Below are 20,222 nucleotides of genomic sequence, written 5' to 3' on the forward strand. Positions count from 1 at the left end.
TCACTAAAAATAAATTTTTCTTCTCAGAATTTTGACTTCGTATCACAGTGGTGGAGACTTTGATGTTTTACGTGTGTCAGATGTTTGTACCACGTGTCTCAGCTCGTTGTCATAAAATATGACCGGCTGGTAACACTGAAGGCAATTGTTAAATTACTGAGCTATTTAAGATACCATTGCGGGTGATCGGCTCGTCGCAAGGCCTCTACCTAAACACAGAACTACAAAAACAGAGAATAAACGCATACACACCAAACATCCATGCCTTGTGTGGGATTCGAAACCACGATCCAAGCTCCCGGGCGAACGAAGACAGTACATGCCTTAGACGGCTTGGCTACCTTGATCTGCATATAGTTGACTGGTAAATGTAAATTTTGAGACCACCTCATCTTTCAAATTCAGCCGATCACAGCAAGCGAGCAGTAATCTTTTACTGAGAGAAGGACTCTGAAATTTTTGAGACGCCAAAATTCTTCGACTCCGCAATCATTCTGCTTAAAATTTCTTAGAGAATACGGACGCAAACAAGCGGACCTTTTTAAGAGTTTACATTGATAATACTTTAAAAGTTTCCCATTCAAAAATGGACTTATGTATTGTACCAACAGTCTCAATTAATAATCTCTAGCCACTACTGAACGACGGTGCAGTCATTGAAAGAGCGGGTGAGTAATCACAGTGTTCCTTCTGCTTGCACAAGCAAGGCTCGGTACACCTGAAACGCGTCCCTTGTTGAATACCGATATGATTACGTAATCGTCGAAGAACCTCGCGAATCAACGAGTATCGACGGCACTGATATCGATAAATTTACTACAACTGGCCAGCGAGGACTCTTATAAACTGGCGACAACGGATGGCTGAAAATATATTGTTATAACTCCTTACAGAGAATCCGTCACTGAACCATAACCCAGTTTGACTGAAAATAGTCCACCATGTCACAACCCATTTCCCTATTTTTTTATTGTTAGTGGCTTGGGACTAAGTCCCTTGTACTGTGGCCAATTCTGGCCTATTGTACCAGCCCCAGATGATAGGTGAGGGTGATTGTGGAGCAATTGGTAGAAAGAAGATTGGCAGAGGAAACCGAAGTATTTGGAGAAAACCTGCCCCAGTGCCACTTTGCCCACCACAAATCCCACTTGATCAGATCCGGGATCGATCCCGGGCCGCCGCGGTGGGAAGCCAGTGACTAACCGCTTGAGCTATGGCGCGGCCACCCATTTCCCTATGATACACATCAAAGTCTCAACGCCGGCTTCTTTCCTCAAGGTTTTCGGAATTGGGTTTTATATGCGTGTACACAAAGTTTTCTGTCCACATCAACTTCCTTGTCTTAATCACCCTAACAATACTAAGTTAAGAAGTCCCTTATTCTGTAAAGTTTCAGCTGTATATATTTTCCATTGCTTTTGTTTCCAAAGATATGACTTCGTTATATTTTCCATTTTGTTTCGTTAATTCTATGTCACATCGAAAAATACTTTAAATAAAATTTCAAGACCTTAATAAGTAACCTATTTTAAGCCGTGCATCGATCCTTTTTTTTTTCAATAATTACCTCTGAAAACCGAAACAATTTGGAAAGTATCTTCATGTGAAGTCATGTTTATATACTGAGCCAAGGAGGATATTTTCCCTACAATTTTTATTCCATAAATTCAATTCCAAATTTCAAATACATTCGTTTAATTCTTATGGTAATAAAGCATGGCAAAGGATGGGCAAGCATAAATTCGCATGATGGTACCAGTTTATGTACCCTTTGTTTTCCTCCTTTACATTATCGTCAAACACAATCTCTCAATCTCTCAGTCTCTACAAAGTTTCTATAATTGATGGAAGGAAATGACGAAACTTTAAACAATGGAAAATTAGAAAAGGCTCAGTAAGGCAGTCTCCAGTTGGTCTCAGAAACCATCCAGGCTAAGAACCAAGAACCGTATTGCGACTCGATATAATTACAGGGGATGGACAAAAATATGGAAACACCCAACAAGAACATATTACCGTGACTAATATGGTGTAGGACAACCTCTGGCTTGCAGTCTCATTGGAATGGATAAATAGAGGTCCTATATGATTTACAAGGGAATCTTGTACCATTCTTCCTGAAAAACATGGTAAGTTCTGTTAACAATGATGGATGTGGATAGCACGCACACAGATTGCTCCCCAAAACAGACCACAAAGGCTCAATAATATTGATATCTGGCGATTGTGGGGGCCATGGCAGACGTGACACTTCATACTTGGCGAAATGTACAAGTTTTGAAGACAAAACGCAGATATCAACTATGTATAGTAGGGAAATGTGAACTTTAATCTGTATATGTCAATGCAGAGTGAAATTCCCCGCAAAAATTAATCATCAAGAGAAAGTTTCTTCTATGTGTTGTCCTGCTCGACTGCGCTCCGTTCCAGAACGCCTAACTAGAAGGGAGGTAGCAGGAGACATTGACACCGCTGAAGTGTACCCTGGGACTACTATCTCACCTTCTGAGCGCCTGACCAAGGGATAAAGGTAAAGTTGTCTCTGCGCTTAACTAATCAAGCACTATGCTATGAAGATTTATAGGGGAGTGGATGTATAGAACCATGTTTTCTTGACCTCGGCACTACTGGAGTGGTCAGCTTCACGCCCCGGCCACTTTATCCCCGTGTAAAGAGCCCTCGGTACCCAATGGATAGAAGGCTGGGCGGGCCCCAGAAGCGATCAGGAAGACATGAAGAAGTGAAAATTGTTTCCCTCATCGGAACTCGAACTACGACCCCTTGGTCGTCCATGCCGTAGCCAGTCGTTATACCGACTGAGCTATTCCGGCTCATCAAACCAAGAGGTTCACCTGCAATACTGAACAACGACTACACCTACGTTTGGGGTCTAGTTCAATCCCATGTTTGCGTGTGGGCTTCAATATATGGAAGAATTCAATATACTCAAAATGTGATGACTGCTTCTTTCTCACTTCCGTTTGCAAACAAACTGACCCCAATCTGTCACAGTTTTTCGTACGCCTCTTTTAAGCTTCATTTGCACATATTGATAGAAATGAATGCATTTGTGTCAGCCGCGTCCGTCCGGACGTGTCAACTTCATATCTACCGCCGTAATTAAAATTGAATTTTAAGATCCGTCAGCAACAGGTTTTTATTTTAAATTAATATACTCTAGAACCATAACGTATACAGATTTCAAACAGGTGAATTTAGACAACAGCTGTCTCTTGTTTTACTCACCTTTCAAAGACGGAGACCCTACTAGAAGCGAAGAATGACATCTTCTGAGATGTGGCGCCGTGTAGCGTCTGCAGCCACCTGCTCCCGCTGGTTCCTTGCTTCTCGGATTCCTTCTACCCTGAAGATGGAGGCGATACATTCCTCCGAAACGTCGGTTAACACAATATCTACATGGCGCCACATCCCAGAAGACGGCATTCTTCATAATCACCGCCGTGAAAACCTATGATCTTACCTACGAGATTCGTTTTCTTCATCTACTCCTACATACACAGACACCTACCTTACTAGTAACGTGAGCAATGAACAGTTGCAGTCGAGTGGTTGTCACCCTTACATCGTATTTTGGGAATGCCTTGGCTTGAACCTCGGTCCTTAAATCTGCTATCGTAACTGAGGGTCCAGGCAAATGACAGCACAGTACCTCAAAATATACCGCAATATCTTCCTTCCACATTCCTTCAATTATTTTATTTAGACCCAATTATCGACGTCATATCCACACAGTTCATGGCCTGGCGGCGTCAGTAAACAAACGAAAAATAAATACGGAATAAATCAATGAATTGAGCGTTTTCAAAAGGGGAGTGAGTTATGACAGAAAAGAAATATTATATTGTTGCTTGTATCCTAGGCAACGCGACAAGAAATTTTGTGGGTATCGGATTTGGACGAATATTTATTGAACAATCACTCTTTACACTCACAAATGCAATTATTCGCACTTATAACGTCTTCGGACTTTTCCTCTTCAATGTTATACACTCTCGCACCGCTAATCTCGGCGATGTGTCTTCTGCTCTACTCGGAGCTCATCTGTCGAAGCTAAACTGACTGGTCTCTTGTCGGATACGAACTTGATTCCACTATAGTACGAACTCTACTGGTCTCTTGCCGAAATTGGACTGTTATATCATGCACTCGGGCTGATTAGGGAACACCTTGTCGAATGGTTCAGGCTATGCAAACGAATCTCTTTTTGCCGCAGGAATACATTGTTTCCACTGCTATGCAAACGGTTTTCTTTTTGCCGCGGGAATACATGTTTACTGTCTCAAACAATTTGTTGCTTAGATATTGCTAGCCTCTTTGTAACGGTGGAAACCCCACTGTCAGATTTTCATCTCCGGAGCAACAATTTCCTAAACATTGCTGCCTAGGAATCGCTAGCCGTTGACCAGTGATGGACGTCTTATCGTCCGACCTTCCTGGCGGCACGTCGCAGTATGTACAACTCACAAACGAACCATAATGTACTTCACGGCCATTTTGCTAGTCTGGTTTTCGTGATTGTCTCTTCTTCGTTTTAAAATATTTTAACACAAACACTACGCATGGTGTTATCCCCCTGAAAACATCAATTTAAAATCCTGAATTTTATTCAGTCAGACTTGGGTAGAGTCTCCAGTTTGAGGATAATTCCGGAGCAGTGAAACAACAACCAAACCCCTCCCCTTGATTAACCTAACCTTCAGTTCTGTCAATCAGTTCGCTAGCTCTGACGGCGACAGGCATACAACATTAAAACCTAACCACCAGGATGTGGTTTCCAGTTTGCTTTCAGTAGGCAAGACGTGTTTGAGCTCGTAACATGCGCATTGCCAACTTCCAACTCTGAACGAATCCTCTGAGCAAACCACGCCCCATATGAAGTGAAATTTCGAAATGGCTTAGTCTCCTATTTACAGTTACGTTGAAGCTGTTAGCAAACCGCTTCGTATTAGTGAGGGACCTGGTTCGAAACTCTGTCGTTAGACCATTTTTCCAGGCTTAAATTTACATTGTTTTCCTCAGTTTTCTATGCAAATGCCATTACAGTGGCATGCCACCACCATTCCTTTGCCCAAACAAACCTTCATTTCTGCAATTTTCTACTCGATGTAATATAATCAATGAAGCAGGAAAGGCAATGTTACGTAAACACAGACCTACTCAACATTCTGACCCCATTATCCAACACAATTGGATTTTTTCAGACCGCTGTTTCAGAATTTTGGAAGGGTAAGTGTATACGTGCCGGTCACGGTAGCCGAGCGGTCTGAGGCGTGTATTGTCTTCGCTTGCTTGGAAACCGGGATCGTGGGTTCGAATCCCACTCAGGGCATGGATGTTTAGTTTGTGTGTGTGCGTTTTTCTGTGTTTGTGTACAGGTAGAGGCCTTGCGACGAGCTGATCACCCGCCCAAGGAGTCCTACCGTATGTGTAAGATCTAGAAAAACCGAAGTGAACGGAGAAGTTCATGGAGGTAGGCCTAGGCCCACTGGGGCTGTAGTGCCAAGGAAAAAAAAAGTGTCGTTTCCTACAAATATTTTTACTGTGTTCTTCTTACAACCGTGGGTTGACGCACTTAGGGCATCTCTGACGTCACATTAGTTTAAAAAATGTAAGTAAAGTAGGCATAGCTCAGTCGAAACTGCAATGTACTACGGATTTTACGACCGAGGTTCGATTCCCTGCAGGGGCAAAATGTTTCTCTTCTCCACAGCTCCAGACCGACTCTGGAGCTGTCGCCTATTCAGCGGGTAACAGGACGATTTCTTCGGGGGCAAAGCGGCCAGGGGTCAAGTTGGTTACACACCTTCATCTAGTGCCGAGGTCAGATAAGGTGGAACTATACCTCTACTCTCCCATATGTCTTCGTGGCATAGTGCTTAATTAATTAAGCATAGGAAGAGCATTATCTTTTTTAAGTGGAACAGGTCTAAACTTTCTAAATCCGTGTTTATATTATCACAGAAGATTACATAAATTTGTATTTCAATATAAAATAGGAAATAATCACAATCATTAGACCTTTATTTCTATTAATCCTGAATGTTGGATTATATTACACTGCAAAATTTACTTTTTATAAAAGTTATTTTATTTATTGCATTCGTTTATGAATCAATAATCTCTCTAGGGTCAGAGGATCATGAGGGTACCAAACAATAAATGTTTTTCAATTAACATCACTCGATTCCAGCTACATTCAAAAGCGAACAATGAATTGTATACACTAACTGTGCGTACGCAACAGCAAATGATTTAAACCAATATCGCAATATTAAAACTGTGTGTCATACGGACTTTCAGAATTCACTGCACTGTAGGTCCTATGGGATTACGAGCGTCAGCGTTAACACGTGTATCTACAATTGGTTATAATCCAACAGTTGATGTGAACATGACACGTGGCTTATTTCACAAAGTGCGAAAACACACCCGGGATAATATTTCTAAAGCTACTCCCAGCTGACTGCTATGTAAACCGATTGTTGACACCATATTAACGGAATATGAAAGGAAAGCTATCAATAGTTAAATGTTATAATCCTGTATTTGAAACTGCTTTGTCTGTTTTCAACAACTGTCATAACTTGTTATATGAGCTATGTGTGATGCGAGAAAAGGCCATTCTGTCGTGCAACACAGCAATACTGCCTGGGTGATCGCAGTGAAATAGCAACAGCAAGAACACGTGATACTGCTGTATATTGTTTGCATAGTAACTTGGTCTCTTGCCCCAAGGGAAGAATATAGAATGCATTAAGGTTTTCTGAGAACATTGTGCTCGGGCGAATACTCGCATGTAAGACAGAACACGTGATACGAGGATGAACAAAATTACATTATGAGGAGGTTCACATTACACACGCCCACAAAATATTAAGATTATGGCTGTAAAATCAAGGAGAATGAGATGTATGGAACAAGGAGAAATGCAAAAAAGAAACAGTCGGAAACCCTAAACGTAAGAAACTAGTTCAGAAATTAGGTCTAATATTAAAATGGACCATAAAAGAGAGAGTGTGTGAAGGCGTCCACTAGATTCGTCTCTCCCAGGATAAAGTGCAGAGTGAACATATTCATGAATCTTTGATTTCTGTAAGAAGCATAGAATTTCGTTACCAGTTCAGCGACTGTCAGATTTTTAAGTTAATTTTATTAGCAAACCTTACACTTTATGTAGCATAGTAATGACCTACAAATTCCACCAAGGCCTGAAGCCTTACTGACCTGTAAATGTAACTAGAAATTTCTTAGCATCCTGCAATACAAGGTTCGGACGGCGGAAATGGCTTCTTAAAGGAATAATCATGAATGTAAGTTCGAACAGAATTATTTGCAATGCGAAGTATAAAACCAGTGAAACCAACACACACTGAAACTTATTATCACGAACATATTCTGACTTCATACAGTATAATATACATAATCACGCCGGTCACGGTAGCTGAGCGGTCTAAAGCATGTACTGTTTTCACTTGCTCGGAAGCCGGGATCTTGGGTTCAATCCTGCAAAAGGCATGGATGTTTGGTGTGTGTGTATGAGTTTATTTTTTGTTTGTGTTGTCCTGTGTTTAGATAGAGGCCTTGCGACTAGCTGATCACCAGTCCAAGGAGTCCTACCGTCTGTAAAAGTGATTATCAAACTGAGAAGTCAGCCTTATGCTCCACAGTGAGAGCTAGGAGAGACAATAACATATAATCACAATATGAAACATATTACGGCCCAACATTTTGTGATGTAAAAGATATATAATTAAGCTGCTTCTATTTTAATTGTTAAGACAATGAAACCAGTTACTCTTTATGTGTGTTGTTTTACAGATGATGACACTGATGATTTCCTCCTCTTCATAAAATAAAAGGAAATGCTTTCGGTGAAAAGATATCAAACTAACGAAGAGAAACAAGACGAAAGAACTGAATGACACAGAATTATGACAGAATGTTAAGCCTTAAACAACTTCGGAATATCGTGGTAAGTGAAGGAAGCCTCTGGTGATCTTGAAGCTCGGCCTGCAACCACATTTCATTTTCCAGAGCTAGGAAATTAAGAAACTCTACTTAGTTGGTAGCATATTCAAGTTTCAGGAATTAAAATCCAAGGATTAAGATTCATGAAACTTAGAAAACTACACAAGAAAAAACGTATTCTTATCCTTAGTAAGGAATATGTTGTTGAAGTGAGCACTTTAGTCGAGATTGAAGGAGGTGTTTTTTTTTCTATCGGGTACTGCAGTTATCAAAGTTTCGATATTACACCATGACTTTAAATATTCTGCGGAACACATATCCATCACGCAAATTAAACAAACGTCATTACAAATTAAACAAGAGCCTGTGTGCAAGCTTCAGCTCCTACAAAGCTTTGATTAGGTCAGAGCTGTAAACACGATAGGCAATAACGAATCGCGTACAGGATTAATACACAGTCCTGGTGGCCTTTCATTCAATTTGGAATAAATCTGATTATGTCTAACCAATTTACTTCGGTTCGACTGGAATCATACAGACTGTGGATATCGAAGCTTCCTGATATACACATTTTTCCACTTGGCAGTACTTTTAATTAAAAATTCAAAAGGTTTCTGTTTTAGGGGAAGAGCAACGTTGACTGGCAGATCCAGAATTGCATGCTCATGATATTTATCAGTGTTACCAGCCAGGCGAAAAAAGTGATTGGATCTAGCATTGCAGGCTGACACTGCCAACTGCTGACATACAGATATTGCACTGTTATGTAGTACTTTGAGTGAGGCGTCCATATTTTTATTGCGAATTTGCTTATTGTTTGCATGTCCATGCCACTCTTCCTTTATCTGATTATATTGATACATTCACAGTGATTAAATATACACTGCAAGTTCAAAAACAGTATAAATCTCTAAATACATAATTTTCTTTCCAAAGGACTTCCGCCTTTTCGTGGAGAGGTCTGCGCGCAACAGTGATTCTGAGAGCTATGCTGGTGGGAGCCGTAAGCATTTGGTAGGGCCACCTGTGCCAGGCAGGCAAAAAGGTAGGAGTCAGAAGGTATATAGTCCATGGTCATTCAGGTTTGGGATTGAGTACAGGGCTACCAACCCCATCTCGGAAAAAATTACTGATATGAAACAGCCAGAGCCTATGGAGGAGGCCAAGACCCACACAGAGTTGTAGCATCAGTAAAGAAAAATATATACTGAAATTTAAGGTTACATAACTCTAAAGCCCTACATCATTATTACCGAAGCCCAATCCTAATTTTACTATGTTCACCTGTCATCCTCAAAATCTAACCCCCTAATGTACACCTTAATGTTATTCTTCTGTTTCCTAAAGTCTTCCAAGTGATCGCATTTCAAGAGATTTGCTCACAGATGTTCTCTAAATATTTCTTTCTCTCCTGCCTGATCTGCGTGGACGGGTTACCGTAGCTTTCTAAGTGCCACTATCCAGAGAATACCACATAATTTATGTAATCTTCGAGATTCTCGTTACATAGGCTAATATTTTACTTTGGCTTTTTGCAAAACTCTTCTATTACTAGCCTTATTTGATATAAATTAAAATGTATTTGGGTCCTTTTAAGTGAATGAAATTTTCTGAAGCCCTCTACATTTAAAAGTGTTGTTTCATGTTAATTATTTGTATGCCATTTAAAATCAGCCTTTTCTTACAAATTATATACACATTATAAATAAGGCATTAAAAATGTTTAGCATCTCATAAAAATCCTCACAGGCCCCCTTTGAAGACCGAGGTGCCATTCTGGGGGAATTCTATTTTGATGGCAACGTGCTATATTCCTCTAAGTGAACCTTTGAGTTCAACGACGTTAGAGAGTTAGATAATAAATAAAAATCAGGGAATACAAAGGCCTACATGTTTCTTAAGTCAGTTTCACTGTGTTTGTTGTCTCCAAAAATCACAAACTCACATCAAAATATTTATTTCTTTGCCTGCCACTCCTTGGGTATACCCAATGCACCGTGACGGGACTTGTTTTGCCACATTATACGCCAACAGCGGAAGGCAGAGAGCACACATTCATCGCCACCAACAACTCGGAGGGGGCATTCTGAAGCGGTTAGACTGCGGACAGCTCGAGAGCCTGTGGTTTCAGACCCTTGCAAACACATGACAAACGCAGCTGGCAAGCAAGAAGGAAAATGAGTAATTGTACATGAAACATAAAGGAACACCTAATGGCATTTTAATCCACTGCTAACTGGACGAAGTGTGTGGACATTAATCAGCATTCCATGAAGCCTGTGAGTTGTTTCCGCAAAGTGTGAAGCGGGTCAATTGCGAAAGGTGGCAGCTTGTAGATTGAATTACGAAATAATCTATGGCTTGTGGAACAGAGAAAGATTAGAGGTTTTCACGGCGGTGATTATGAAGAATGTCGTCTTCTGGGATGTGGCGCCTTGTAGTTATTGTGTAAACCAAAGTTTCTCAGATTTCTAATACCCTGAAGACGGAGGCGATACGTTCCTCCGAAACGTCGGTTCACATAATATATACACGGCACCACATCTAAGAAGACGGCATTCTTAAAATGGCATCCTGTTTTCTATTAATAAAACTATCCATTTAATTTGTCGAATACAAGTGCACCATAAAGAGTTTTTTATTTATTTTGTATAATACAAATCTTGCTCCTCTCTTACAAAACACCATAAAAAGGAAAATTGTCCTTGTACTTAGTTAAGCACCAGCGCCCCCTTCCCTTCTGCATTCCATCTGCAGGGAAGGAAGGTCACTGGGCGACAGCAGCGAGGCGTCTATGAAGTAAAGGTGTGTGTACGCCGCGCCATAGCTCAAGCGGTTAGTCGCTGGCTTCCCACCGCGGCGGCACGGGTTCGATCCTGGGTCTGGTCAAGTGGGATTTATGGTGGACAAAGTTGCGTTGGGGCAGGTTTTCTCCGAGTACTTCAGTTTCCCCTATCAATCTTCATTCCACCAATTGCTCCACAATCACCCTCACCTATCATCTGGGGCTGGTACAATAGGCCAGAATTGGCCGCAGTACAAAGGACTTAGTAGTTACTATAGGATTCTGACGATGGTGTATAACACCCAGAGATATTGGGTTTTCGGACTTTATCCATCGTCCTGGTTTTTAAGATAACTAATAAAAACACAACGTTTCGGAAACTGGACGGAAACAGATCCAGTTTCCGAAACGTCGTGTTTTTATTAGTTATCTTAAAACCAGGACGATGGATAAAGTCCGAAAACCCAATATNAGGGCAAGCTTGACCTGAGTCACCGTGCCTCAGACCACGGAGCCACAATGCACCGCGCTCTCTACATCACAAACCCCACGACCGAACTGTCAGGAGAATACAAGTGTCTCGTGTCCACCTTCGACGACGAGGATTTCATGACCAAGAAGATGGTCGTCTTCGGTAAGTAGTGAACGTTGACTATTGCTGATAATTGTAAGGTTTTCTTGCAGTCTTCACATACCAGCAGAAAATATGCAAACTGAAAGAAATTAAGGAATTAGCATGGAAAGAGTCGAATCCACATAATCTTGTTCCTCTTGTTTCATCACAAGAAATAAAGACAAAGGCGTCTGTTGCATCTTGCTTTGGCCTTATCTGTATTTCATAACCAAAATAGGACCAATGGGAAGTATAATAGCTGACATTTCTAAGCAAGGCGAAATAAGAAGGAACTGGGAACATGTGGTGTTGTACACGCGATGTTTTTTCTAAACTGATTCCGATAGAACACAAAATTTTACTCTTTGAATTTCTGAAGTCAGAGATAAGAAGCGATTTTTTTAACATTTTTTTCTCAACACAAGGACGTTAGACTTGAACCCTGACATGTGTACGTGTATCAATTGTAATTCTGTGTAGGCCTGCTTTAATGTGGTTCGTATTGCTTTATATTTTCTTCCAAATTTTACATTTTTAAACAGTTACGAGCATACATAAAAATTTAATTCTTAAAATCGTTAAAATGAGTATCTGTTTACTTGAGTGGCTGTATAAAAGACACGAGGGTACTCAGCTTCACAGATTCAAGTTCCAGGGTTTGTGTATCACTCATAATATTCGCATATGGCGAAGGACTTAGATCCAAGATTTCTGTTCGTGCTGTATTTAGTTCACCACAGGGGAATTAGGACTCTGCACTTACGTACAACAATCGTTTCCGAAGCGTCATGTTTGTGGACCTCCATTTCCAGACAAGTATTCATAGCGTGGTGCTTAATTATTTTTTATTGCTACTGGGGTGGGACTAAGTCCCTTGGAGATATTGGGTTTTCGGACTTTATCCATCGTCCTGGTTTTTAAGATAACTAATAAAAACACAACGTTTCGGAAACTGGACGGAAACAGATCCAGTTTCCGAAACGTCGTGTTTTTATTAGTTATCTTAAAACCAGGACGATGGATAAAGTCCGAAAACCCAATATCTCCAAGGGACTTAGTCCCACCCCAGTAGCAATAAAAAATAATTAAGCACCACGCTATGAATACTTGTCTGGAAATGGAGGTCCACAAACATGACGCTTCGGAAACGATTGTTGTACGTAAGTGCAGAGTCCTAATTCCCCTGTGGTGAACTAAATACAGCACGAACAGAAATCTTGGATCTAAGTCCTTCGCCATATGCGAATATTATGAGTGATACACAAACCCTGGAACTTGAATCTGTGAAGCTGAGTACCCTCGTGTCTTTTATACAGCCACTCAAGTAAACAGATACTCATTTTAACGATTTTAAGAATTAAATTTTTATGTATGCTCGTAACTGTTTAAAAATGTAAAATTTGGAAGAAAATATAAAGCAATACGAACCACATTAAAGCAGGCCTACACAGAATTACAATTGATACACGTACACATGTCAGGGTTCAAGTCTAACGTCCTTGTGTTGAGAAAAAAATGTTAAAAAAATTTCTTCTTATCTCTGACTTCAGAAATTCAAAGAGTAAAATTTTGTGTTCTATCGGAATCAGTTTAGAAAAAACATCGCGTGTACAACACCACATGTTCCCAGTTCCTTCTTATTTCGCCTTGCTTAGAAATGTCAGCTATTATACTTCCCATTGGTCCTATTTTGGTTATGAAATACAGATAAGGCCAAAGCAAGATGCAACAGACGCCTTTGTCTTTATTTCTTGTGATGAAACAAGAGGAACAAGATTATGTGGATTCGACTCTTTCCATGCTAATTCCTTAATTTCTTTCAGTTTGCATATTTTCTGCTGGTATGTGAAGACTGCAAGAAAACCTTACAATTATCAGCAATAGTCAACGTTCACTACTTACCGAAGACGACCATCTTCTTGGTCATGAAATCCTCGTCGTCGAAGGTGGACACGAAGCACTTGTATTCTCCCGAAAGTTCGGTCGTGGGGTTTGTGATGTAGAGAGCGCGGTGCATTGTGGCTCCGTGGTCTGAGGCACGGTGACTCAGGTCCAGCTTGCCCTTGAGAATGCCCAGGTCCTGCGGCTTCTGTCCCGGGATCCACTGGTACACCGGACTCGGACTGTTTTTGAAGTACCACTTCACCACAAGGCCCGAGTACTTGTCTGCGGCCAGTTCCTCCGGCTTCAGCGTGTACTCGCAGTCCAGAAGCGCGGCCGAGCCGGAGTTGTTCCGGACAGCAGACGGTACCCTGAGGTCCGTGATCTGGATGCCTACCGCGCCTGAACAAACAGAAAATAGGTCTATACATTACCTTACGAAAATTAATGACGATAATATTTTAGACTTCAGAAACCTCCCCCTCTCTCAAATTCCATAATTAATTGAGGTTGAGTCAACAGATGCCAATCACAGTAGCCGCACGGTCTAAGGTGTCTTCCCCTGCTCAAACACTGGGTTCGTGGATTCGAATCCCACTTGAGGCACGGATGTCTGTGTCCGTTTATACCCTGTTTGTGCTCTCCTGTGTGCCGGTAGCGGCCTTGCGACGGGCTTATCCCCCGTCAAAGGAGTCCTACTGACTGTGCAAAAGATTAAGAAACTGGAAAAGTGGCCAAGGTGCAACAAAGGACTGAAGAGCCACAGATAAGTGAGATGAGGAAACAAATGAAATCTATAGAATTTCTCTTGTAGTTAGTTAATAAACCTTATGTCTAATTGTTGAGGACACTCAAAATGGTATCTCAATAAGAAGCTCTGTTTAAGACAAATTATTCTGAGAGCTGATACCCTAACAATGTCGTATCACAGAACCTTTAGCTTCAATGCACGAAGCAAATAACTAGATCTTTGGAAACTGCATCAAAAGGGAGAAGAATATGATTATGTGGGGATACATGGGAAGTTCGCTTCAAGCTACACTCCTTTTAATATTTTACAGTTAGTAACGTATGCATATATTTTGGATAATTATCTGTTTTGGCTATGTACTTTAGCTTTCTCTTCTTTCCCTATACTTGAACTACCCTCCATACGACCCAGAATCTAAATGAATGAACAAGTCAAATAAAATAATCATTAATTTTAGAACAGGGCGTAACTCTTGAAGTGTACGGATACAAACGAAGGGAGCCATGGACTTGGAGGGTTCTACCCCCCACTACCTAAGCTGATACAGAGGTCTACCTTGATTACATCAACATCAGACAAGTTATAACATGCTTCAGTTCTGAAACTGCTTGGGGCTGAATCTAATTATCGCCGTCAGCAATGTACTGTAAATGCCTAACGCTTCAGTTAAGCCTTACATATACCCATAATAGCCCATTGCACGAAACTGGGCATATGATTAAGCAACAGATCGAATTCAGTCCTATAATATTTATCAAATATATTTCTGGATATGGTGTGGATTTACATTTAACGAAGTCCAAGGGAAATATACATATGCCTGTAGCCAATGCAATATCTCGTGCTGATTAGCTATAAGCAAAACATTTACGTCTCTGTGAAAAACAGAATCTGTTGTGTTGATTGGTTATGACAACAATAGAATTGTATCTGCTCTGAAGAAACATAAAGATTAATGGGAAGAGCAAAATTGTAAAGATGGCTTTTTGAAACAGCTGAAGTAGGACTACACCTTGTCCCTGTTGTTTTATTTATTTATGTACTTATTTATTTATTCTTAATTTATTTGATGTGGTTTTCAATAATCACGAAATATAAGATGATTAGTGAACTATTCGTTTGGAAACGTGGAAACGGTCTTTCAGTAAATTGGGATATATTTCTCTGGGAATCCTTAGGAAATCTACGATAAATTTCAGGAAGAATGGCTGATCTCCTTGCCTGGATTTGAACCTATGACCTTGCAGAAGCGCCAACCACTCGACGCCGCCTTTGTTACCCTGCTGAATTCCCGTACGCTTTCCAGATATACACAAAGAAAACTATCCACAAACACATTTCTCATAATATCGTAAAAAGTATCACATTTCAATGACTCACACTTCGTGTCCGCGTTAGCTGTTCTGAGATCATTTAGCGACGATGTAAGCAGCTCAGACTCTGACTTGTCGAAGGGTACACTGATTAATAAATTAAAATTGACGTGGAAGGAACCGACCTCTTTTAAAGTTGAAGGTACTGTCGTGGCATTTCTCTATAGTGACTGAGAAGAACTCCGAAAAGCATTAGTCAATGCATTCGGCGTCCTGACCGGAATCAGAGCCCAGCATTTCTCAATTACAAGTCAGTAGCGTTACCATTTTATCCAAACTGCACAGTGTCAGCCGTTAAAAATAACAAGCAAATCACTTTAGCACGAAAAGCTTGTCCTGTGCTCTCAGATTCTCTGTCATTCGCTTGCTTTGGATTACATCCGTGCTAGGATATTATTTTAGCACAAGCCACTTCCTTCTACACCCTTTTCAATTCATCTGTAGCTCAAACATCATACCGCTGGACGCAACACATAAGCAGCCTATTAAGTTAAAAGGCATTGTTAAATAAATTAAAAACCAGTCATACAAATCGAAGCCCAATTTTCTGAAATTTTGTTGGGATTTCAACCACGTGTCTTCTTAATACAAAACAGATGCGCCACACGTATCTACATTTCAGCGAGACTGGATATTCTAGCTTCATCTTCCGTGATTTTCCTCAACCTTCGGGACACATGCTGGGGTACTTTGAAATACCGACAATTTCATTCTTCAAAATTACTTCATTAACTACTTCATGTACATCCTAGCTCATTTGGTAACATAAATTATTCAGTTGAATAAGAGTCTTTGTAAAACCTCCGGACCAATCAGTCAAGACTCCATATCACTCTGCAAAGCAAGAAGAAGGAGCAGATACCGAAATGAGTACACTCCTTTGCATTCAATAGGCGTAAATCGGGTTTTCTTTCCTGATGGATTGATCACGAGGAAATTTCAACTTCATTGTTACATACCGTAGAATTCGGTGTGAATGTGACCCTGATTAGTTACTCTAGAAACACTCTCCCAGGAACTGCATGTGGGAACCGTGGAATGAGCCGAGAATCCTTTGTCAGTTTTGCTAGTAAACCTAGCAAGATTCCAACCGGGTACTTCCTCAATACAAGTCTATATCTATACCAGTCTGCTTGACTGTCTTAATCTTACTCCTTTATGTTTAAGGCACATTATTCTACTATTCCGTTAGTATAAAGCCCGGTTTAAGATAATGTCATGATTCTAATAGTAAAGATCGCTCTAACCATGCTAATCTTCACACAAATCTTAACTCACTTCAGTCAAGAACATGGGATTTAAGTATACAATAAACTGAATTAAACGAACAAGTTCCGTAGTAAACTACATCTAACACATCTTTCAAGTTACGTCATCATGAAACAGTGTTATGTAAGTCGTTTCATAGTGATTAGAAAATTACTAGATCCTACTTTCAACGAATGATAAGAACCAAAATCACAATTCCGGAGATTGCGTTGAATACTCGTACACAGGATTTTTCGCACGTAAGGATGCATGGTCAGGATATGACGCACATCCAGAGGTGTTTCGGACGGACAATATACACTTTCTGAGTGCTGTAGTAAGGTAAGATAACATAAGGTTAAGATTTGAGGCTTTCACGGCGGTGACTATGAAGAAAGCAGTCTTCTGGGATTTGGCACCGTGTATATGTGGTGTTAACCGACGTTTCGGAGGAACGTATCGCCTCCATCTTCAGGGTAGAAGAAAAAATATAAGAAATCTGCAAGCGAAGAGACCGTGAGAATCGGTAAAAGCAGACTGCTTTTCTTCTACCCTGAAGATGGAGGCGATACGTTCCTCCGAAACGTCGGTTAACACCACATATATACGGTGCCAAATCCCAGAAGACTGCTTTCAACATAAGGTTAGTTAACCATATCCTTAATTAAGAATCTTGTCATGAAAACGTACGGAGGAATTGAGGTACAGCTCCATGCATTATAGAGTTTGTCAGATTCACTCGCTAGTCGCTTTAACCCTTGTGGAGACTGGGTGGACACGAGAGCCGATCTTGACACTAAGGAGAAGAGAGAACCTCTGAATCCAGCCAGGAATCAAGTATTTGGGTTCATGTTTATTCAATTGCTCCAGAAATTCGTAATCAATTACGTTTCACATAGCTTATATTTTAATGTTATATTTTAGCGTCCTGTTGCACTGATTTATGTCCATGATTTATTCCAGCCGTCTTACAGTGCATACACTCATCCACCTCACTCTTCACTCCTGCACTACATATTTCGGCACAAAGGTGCCATCTTCAGGTGATTTTCGATTTACGTTAAATTACTTCACTGCATGCCTTGCCGTCTTCATNTGACACGTTGTAGCGTAGTTAGTTGTGACACTATTCTACAAGCCCACAGGTTGCGGGTTATTTTCCGATGAGGTCATTGGATTTTTTCAATTTACTTAATCCTTCTAGCCGCACTATGGCCCTGGGGTCGACTAACAGAAATGAGTACCAGGAATCTTCCTGGGGGATAAAGGGCGGTCGGCGCGTAAGGCTGACAAACTTACAGCCATCTGTGAACCGATTTTCTAGAAAATGTGGGGGCCTCGACGTCTCACGACAGTATAGGCCTTCACGGCCTCTTACAGGGATACATTTAGCTCTTTTCTGTTTGTATATATATGTGTGTGTGTGTATGCTTTTTTGTTGTTTTTTTTCTGTCATATACATATATTGGCTGCCCAAGTGGTTTCTGCCATTGAACTTCTACGATCCAGTTTTCATACTCATTATAACTGCTTTCAAAGAGACCCCACAATGTCAACCTTCCTCATTTCATAATCATGACCTTAATAGGGTAAGAGTCCGCAAGGTGCAGATCCTCCACTGCTTTACGCTTTCCGACATTCTGCCTGGAATTTCATCAGAAATATAGTAACTCACCTTCCTGACCATCCTATCGTGCAACAAACCGAATTCAATTAACAAGTGCCAGCAGCCGCTAACGAGCTGCCACTCCACTGACGTCATTGCGGCTTCTTCAGGAAACCGGCAGCAAACTCTAGGAACGCGAACCTGGAAGCTGGCACAAATCATTTCAAAGTCTCAACTGCATGGGAACCGAGCGAAGGTCTTCCGCCACAGTCCGTGCCGAAGTCTGGGTTCAATATTTAACTAGGATCGGGTACACTCACGAACTCAGACTTTTACTACACATAACATTTGCTTTAGCATTAATAAGATCCTTGTTTTGTTCACAGAGTATCTTTTGCAGTTTGGCATGATTGTCACAATACACAAGAATAATTTTCCTAAAGAGCATTAACCAACTAGTCTGTAATGGAGATGTTTGTTTCTCGTAAGGTTAAAATATATTTTAAATACTAATAAAAGAATATCTGAATTAAGTTCAATAAGAAAAGACATGCGCACTATGAACTAAATAAGCCTGTTCAATTTTCTGCAGTTATTAGCGGTTTTGCAAGATAAAAGAATGCCTTGTGTGTATGTCATGTCTGTCCGGCTGTCGCTGTTGCATCGCTATGAAACCTCTGGAGAGACTTGTGTTTAGAATTCGTTATGAGAGACTTTCACTGAAAGTCATGGGGAAATTTGATTGTTCAGCCATATTGCTAAATACACACCCTGTATCTTTCATACACTTCCACAAACTTATATTTAATTCTTTAAGGGAGTTTCAACAAATTTTGTCGGACAATTCAGAATTACAGTGATGCAGATCAACAATAATAAAGGTTAGTTTGCGTCAACAAACCAAGTGAACTTATTCTAAGCACATTTTAATCCATTCAGCAGATTTTGTTGTAATTCTGTGGCGCTGACTTTCTCTAATTCCAGTGCTCGTGTTTTAAGTAATAATAATAAACTTCAAAGAATGTCTTCGAGAATTTTGTGCACTAAATTATGGCGCACAGCCTATCCCTTCCACTCATATTTACTACAAGAAGTTTAGCTACAGTTTTCATCGATGTAGGGGTCAGAATGTAGAGCTCAACCCAAAATTACTGTCGCAATCTTTGATAATATAGTGTCGCCCCTATTCTTGTCTACATTTGTAACATTATCAATGCATGCTAATGCAATTACTACAAAACTAGGAGTGCCACTTTTACTCTAAAATATCGGAGAACTTTGTTATCAGTTTATAAAAGAGCAGAAAGAACAGGGTTCCGTAACATTCCTAGCGTGTCCATAAAATTCGCAGTCACATTGATCCAGCACTGAAGAGCAAGCCACAGGAGGTCACGTCAGTCCACAATGCAATGGTACAACACAGCAACATGTCCATGCCAGTGTGAACTTGAAGTAAAGTTAATAATGTACACCCGTACTCAATTAAACACTAGGTTTTGAAGACGTAGGGAGGAGTGTACATATAGCTCCACAATTCTTAACATCAGCATCAGACTCAAGTGAATCGTCAGCTTCACCCTTTGCCTCCTGGGAAAGAACACCCCCGGTATCCACTTTATAGGAGTATGTGTGGGCCTTAGCGTCGACCTAGACACTTTAAAGAAAAGAAATATCTCTTGCTTTTTCAAAGCATCGAACCCTGATACCTCGGAGAACTAGCCCTCTGTCTAGTCGTTCTACCGACTGAGCTATCCCAGCTCGGTAATGAAAATGTGATATGAATGCAGTGTCATTGTAAGGGACATTCTTTCTTTAAATTTAATATCATTTTAAAGAAGAGAATTTAAGGAAATGCGACAATATTTTGGAACACGATGACAGACTCCGGTTAACATGCTGCTCTGTTGAGGCAGTTATTGCGCAGAATGAAAAATGTCAATACAACCCTGTCATATATATATATATATATATATATA

At 40.5% G+C, this 20,222-nt stretch overlaps 1 protein-coding gene across 1 annotated transcript in view; it reads right to left on the bottom strand.

Moving 5' to 3' along the window:
• Window positions 1–20,222, bottom strand: part of LOC111868133 — a gene marked incomplete at its 3' end in the record, with an annotated part of 128,635 nt that overhangs the window by 18,378 nt on the left and 90,035 nt on the right. The window contains exon 2 of the mRNA XM_023858541.2: window positions 13,290–13,670. Within this exon, the coding sequence (XP_023714309.1) occupies window positions 13,290–13,670 (381 nt within the window). The remainder of the gene's footprint in view (window positions 1–13,289; window positions 13,671–20,222) is intronic.

This window comes from Cryptotermes secundus, unplaced genomic scaffold, assembly GCF_002891405.2.
Source record: "Cryptotermes secundus unplaced genomic scaffold, Csec_1.0 scaffold1920, whole genome shotgun sequence".
Lineage (NCBI taxonomy): Eukaryota > Metazoa > Arthropoda > Insecta > Blattodea > Kalotermitidae > Cryptotermes > Cryptotermes secundus.